Source organism: Quercus suber, unplaced genomic scaffold (genome assembly GCF_002906115.3).
Source record: "Quercus suber isolate HL8 unplaced genomic scaffold, Cork oak 2.0 scaffold_141, whole genome shotgun sequence".
Lineage (NCBI taxonomy): Eukaryota > Viridiplantae > Streptophyta > Magnoliopsida > Fagales > Fagaceae > Quercus > Quercus suber.
The window spans coordinates 1,309,310-1,315,244 of NW_027069602.1; the positions used below are offsets into that span (position 1 = coordinate 1,309,310).

At 34.5% G+C, this 5,935-nt stretch overlaps 1 protein-coding gene across 1 annotated transcript; it reads right to left on the minus strand.

Annotated features, from left to right (window-relative positions):
• Nucleotides 1-101: 101 nt before the first annotated feature.
• LOC136068914 (protein Ycf2-like) lies at nt 102-602 on the minus strand. The gene has a single exon (XM_065776752.1). The coding sequence runs from the start codon at nt 600-602 to the stop codon at nt 102-104; it is 501 nt and encodes a 166-aa protein (XP_065632824.1).
• Between the last annotated feature and the right edge of the window lie 5,333 nt (nt 603-5,935).

A 5,935-nucleotide genomic window follows, 5' to 3' on the forward strand; every position in this document is an offset into this window, starting at 1 on the left:
TTTATCATCAATCGAATCACTATTCGAGACCCAGGATTCTATTTGATCATCAATCCAAACCGTTCACGTTTTTTCTTTTTCTTATCAATGAATAGATCTCTTTACTTGTATGACTTAGATGTCTCATATTTCTCGAAAAAAGCGATTCGATTTATGGGATTTGGTATGATACTTATGAGATCGATGAGATTGATATTCAAATATTTCTTCTTAGAACGTATTGATTTGACCCCATAAGCGGGCCCATCGCCCCATAGCATGTTGCCGCCGGAAGCATAACCCCATATTTCTTCTATAGAATCTCTTAATTGTTCTAGAGCAACTAGAAAGAGATTCTTTAACCAGAAAGAATTCAACTCAGATGTAGGACACCTATCCAGAAGTTTTTGCAACTCAATCATGTATGATGGAATCATCAAAGATTTGACTTTTTCGAATTCTATCTGTAACTCACTATAGGCTCGAGAAACAAAGAGAAGATGTGTACGAATAAGATATCCAGCAACAAGAAGAAGGAAAAGGATTGAATAGAGGAACTCCCGAACACTTTGCGATATCAGATTTGTTGATATCAATGGTGACTCATTATTTCGATGAATCATTTCTTTGGACAAAAGAAGATTATGTAAACACTTACTCGAAATCTCACTTATCAGATTCCATTGTGGAAGACACAATTTTTTCTGAAGAATTCACCATGATATATCTGATCCATGCATAATATCATGAAAAATGGATACAAATTTTTGGCTGCTACTTAGTATTGGCAATAGGTCTGAAAAAGTATCTAAAAATATCAAATTTAGATATTTGTACCCTGTCGAAGTAAGGAACCATGGCATATATGTTTTGAATAGATTCCTTTTTGAGAGAGTTGAAAAAGCACTATCTCGTTGAAAGGTTCTATACATCTGCCCTTTCTCAAGGCATTCTTTAGACAAAGACTCCGTTTTTTCCTCTTTTCGGATGGTAAATATTTCTCAGAACATGGAGTGCGAATCAAACCCATGTTTGAATTGAAATTGAGATACTATTGCAAGTTCTTCCCCTCTGAATCAGATAAATTCATATCTAAAGGAGGTTTACAATAAGTTCTTTCAAAATTGACTATTTGTCCCTCTGTTAAAGGTGTTCCAAAAATGTTGCGATTGAGTAAATAGCTCTACAAACGAATGGATCGAATCGAATTGAAAAATAAAAAGATTTGTACAAGTTATACCTTCTTTTGTCACCACTTTGTGGAAAATTTTAGGTATGAATATGTTAGATACCTGTAACTCAATTGGTGAAATAGTATCTCTCTCGAAAAAAGCATGTTTTTTTTTAACTGCCGCACAAAGAAAATATTTTGTTGCAAATGAACAAGATATTGAGGAATTGTCCATACGTAAAATCATAATTATTGACACGGACCTTTTCCACATAAAAGGGAATTTTTGTTACAATCGAAGCAGAAGTGATGTGGATTATTCAAGAATCGAAACAAGAGATTGGATCTAGCCATAAGAAGAATGCTTGGCTAATAAATAACTCACTTCTTGCTCTTTGACCCCCTCAATCACTACGAATGCCCCCGATCAATGCAATGGTATGTGTTTATTTATCTATCTCTTGACTCGAAATGGAGCAGGTTTGATTTGAAAAAGGATCTTAAGTGTCTAGGGTTAGGCCAGGAGGGTCCTCTTAATGCCTTCTTCTTTCTTCTCATCGGAGTTATTTCACAAAGACTTGCCATGGTAAGGAAAGAGGGGACAAGCACACTGGAGAGCGCAGTACACCGAAGAGCTGTATGAAAGAAAATTCTTGGTTCAGTTCTCCACCTTAATGACAAACACTATGTTTATTGCTTTCAAGGCGAGGAATGATGAAAACGGTGGTACTTTAGGCAGGCCAAACTCGGGTGCCGATTCTAAGCCAGTGTGGACTTTGGGGGTCATGTTTGAGTCCCCCTCTTGTAGTTAAACAATTTGGCTTCACTGAGTGTCTTTTTGACAACTTGTGCCAACTCTATGTTTGTCCTAAGTTCATGTAGGTCACATTCTTTGTTGCATTTGGTGAAGTATCTTTGCTAGGTTGGATTTTAGTCTAGCTTTCATATTTAGCTTCAATCCAGTGTCATGATTTTGGTCAATCTCATGGTCATAGAAAATTTTCCTCATTCTTTATAATGAGTTCAATCTCAAATCCTCAATCGATACATTTTCCTCATTCTTTCAAGTGAGATCAGTTCATGACCTCGGTCAGTCTCATGGCTTTAAAGCCATTTCCTCATTCTTTGAGGTGAGGTGATCGGTCAGTCTTATGAGCTCAGCCTATTTTATGGCTTTAGGACGTTTTCCTCATTCTTTGAAGTGAGGTCAATTTCATGACCTCGACCACCCTCATGGCTTTAGGATATTTGTCCTCATTCTGTAAGGTGAAGTTTCATGGCCTTAAAATGATTTGGCTCGCTACGTGAATGACCTAATCTCCTCCTATAGACACAAGAATTATGAAAAAATTAGCCGTGAACCCGCGTGTTGCGCGTGATAATTATTTTTATGGTGGTTTTATTATTATTATTATTTTTTTTTTTTACAATTTACACTAATCTAATAATGAGTAATTTTTATTTATTTTAGGAACAATCATAAATGAAATATATGAACAATCCAAAACACCAAAAAAACATAAACTAAAAAAAGTTAATAAAACTTAACAATGATTAATTGAACCAAAATTAGGATAAAATTTTGTTTTTGATAATCTATTAATGTTATTTTCTTTGTAGAAATTATAATTTCGGCCACTCAAAATATATAATCAAATAAAAAATTATTAGCAAAATCTAAGAATTAAATTTCTATACATGCATTGTTATAAATTAGTAATAATTAAAATAAAATTGCAAAAGTTAAAATTTGTCACCTATCTGATTATTTTCGTTTGGTTAACCTTTACTTTTCTTTAAATATATGGCATTATAGAGTACTTCTAATATAACTATTAAGATTATTTTGTCCACCACAAAGGATTAGAAAATAAACAAAAATTAGTAAAGTCTCATAGTTTAACATCTAAATTGAGCACTATAAAAATCATGCTATGTAACAGAATAAATACCAAATTATCCAAATCATGCTATGTAATAGAATAATATTATATTTTTATATGTTGTATTTAATTCTTTAGAACACAATAGGATAACATCTAAAAAAAAAAAAAAAAAACAACAACAACAACAATTAAGAGAGAGAGAGAGAGAGAGAGAGTGAGGGAACTTTTTTTTTTTTTTTGGTGAGGGAAAACTATGCATAGAATAGAAGAGATAGTGACAAATTTATAGTAAGAGGGTGTAAATAAGAAGAGACAAAAATAGAGGGAGAGGAAGGGAAATAGGAAGAATGATATTAATGTAGAAAGTAGTGGGAAGATGAAAAGGTAAGGGAGGGAGAAAGATTGAAGAAGTAGTGGGGAGATGAAATGGTAAGGGAGAGAGAAAGGTTGGAGAAGTGTAGATATTAAAAAAATAAATGTTAAAAATAATTATAGGAAAATTGGAAAGAAAGAAAAAAAAAAAAACCCTAAAGCTTGAAAGGCTTCAACGTTTTTTATTTTTTATTTATTTTTCTTTAAGCTAAAAAGGTTCACACAAAACCCTAAACCTGAACTGAAAAGGCTTTAGGTTGGGCTTGATAGTGGAACTAAATAAATAAGAGGTGGGCTGGATTAATTATATAAATTTATTATAGGATGATAGTGGAAGTAAATAAATAAGTAGTGGGCTGCATTTATAAGACTGAAAATTGTAAAAACCATTTTAAAATTGTAAGACAAATTATATTTAAAAAAAAAAGAAAAAAAAAAAAGAATGATGTGACAGCTGATGTGGCGTAACGTGAGAGTATCAACATTAAACGCTACGCTTCAGCTTTTAGTAATATATAGATAGATGAAGTACTTTTATTTAATAATGGCAGTGATTAGATGTTACATTTATACATGAGTATTATCTTTTCAAGTTCTCAGTGTGCCATGTATGGCGTGGAGTAGTGACTTGCCCTCTAATATCTCTAAATGATTAGTCCCTTGCTTGTTCTTACTAGTTACCTTGTGTGGGTCTTCCTAGTTTGGCCTAAGCAATCCCTTGTAGCATGACTAAACTTCCTTATCACCAAGTCTCCTATCTATAACTTCCTTGGGTTTACCTTGGCGTTGTAGTATATAAGGAAGCACAAGAATCTTGAAGAAGAAACAGAGTGCTAGAGAGAGAATTGAAGTTGAAGAAAATATTGATTTCAACTGAATGAAATGAATCTGTACAATCTCTGTGTCTAAATACCAAAACAGAGCAAAGAAAAATATCCCCAAAATACACGGGGACAGTTACATCACATGTGTCAGTTAGTTATTACACGTGTGAACCTTTTACACTTAAATACATCATAAACTACATGTAGCTTTATACACTAAAACACAGAACTACAACAATTACACTATACTGGTGTCGTTTAGTCTGGAAATTCATTTCTTCGTTTCTTTCTTCTTCTGTTGTATCTCTTTTCTTTCTTTCTGATGTGAACTACAATCTTGATACTCCCCCTCAAGATGAGAACCTGGATTGTGAATGTTCACAATACTCATCTTGGAAAGTAATGCTCTCAACTGTTGACCACTGAGAGCCTTTATGAGAAGATCAGTTAGCTGAGAGTGAGTGGGAGTGAAGAACAATCTGAGCACTTTATCTTGGACCTTATCTCTGACCAAGTGACAATCTATTTCTATATGTTTGGTTCTCTCATGAAACGCAGGGTTCTCACCAATGTATATGGCTGCTTGATTATTACAGAAAAGCATAGCAGGTCTAGGATGAAGAACTTCTAAATCCTTTAACAAAGTTAGAAGCCAAGTTATTTCGCATGTAGTCACTGCCATGGCTCTATCCTCTGCCTCATCAAAGGATTTAGAGACTGTAGATTGCTTCTTGGTCTTCCATGAAATTAGAGAATTTCCTAAGAAAATGCAAAATCCAATGGTGGATCTTCTGGTGTCAATACAAGATGCCCAGTCTGCATCTGTGTATGCTTTTAATTGCAAGTCTGACTTTGATGACAAAAGATTACCCTGACGAGGACTCCCTTTAAGATACTGCAGCACTTTATAAGCTGCATCCAGATGAGTTTTTTGTGGTTTGGACATAAATTGGCTCAGTTTTTGTACTGAGTAAGCAATGTCTGGTCTGATTATAGTGAGATACAACAATCTCCCTACTAATCTCCTGTAAATACCAGGATCAGGTAACAACTCCCCACAAAACTTGCTTAACTTCAAATTTTATTCCATAGGAACTCTGCTAGGTTTGCAACCTGTCATCCCAGCATCTTTAAGTATCTCCAAGGCATATTTCCTTTGGCACAAAGAAATGCCTTGTTCTGATCTGGCCACTTCAAGACCAAGGAAAAATTTCAGGTTTCCAAGGTCTTTCAGCTTGAATTCTTGATTCAAAAACACCTTAAGTTCATCCACATCATGAGCATCATTGCTGGCAATAAGTATGTCATCAAAATACACCAATAGAGCTGTAAAAGACTGATTAAACTTCTTTGTAAAAAGAGAGTAATCTGAATTAGATTGTTTGAACCCACACTTCAAAATGGTAGATGAAAACTTGGAGTACCATTGTCTTGAGGCTTGCTGAAGACCATACAATGACTTATTGAGCTTACACACCAATTGCTCCCCTTTGCTGTGAAAACCTTGAGGTAGTTACATGTAAACATTCTCATGGAGATCACCATGGAGGAAAGCATTGTTTACATCAAGTTGAACAAGGTGCCAACCCTTCACAGTAGCAATGGCAAGTAAAGTCTTCACTGAAGTCATCTTTGCCACAGGAGAAAAAGTATCTGTGAAGTCTAAACCCTTTTGTTGGGTGAATCCCTTGGCCACAAGTCTT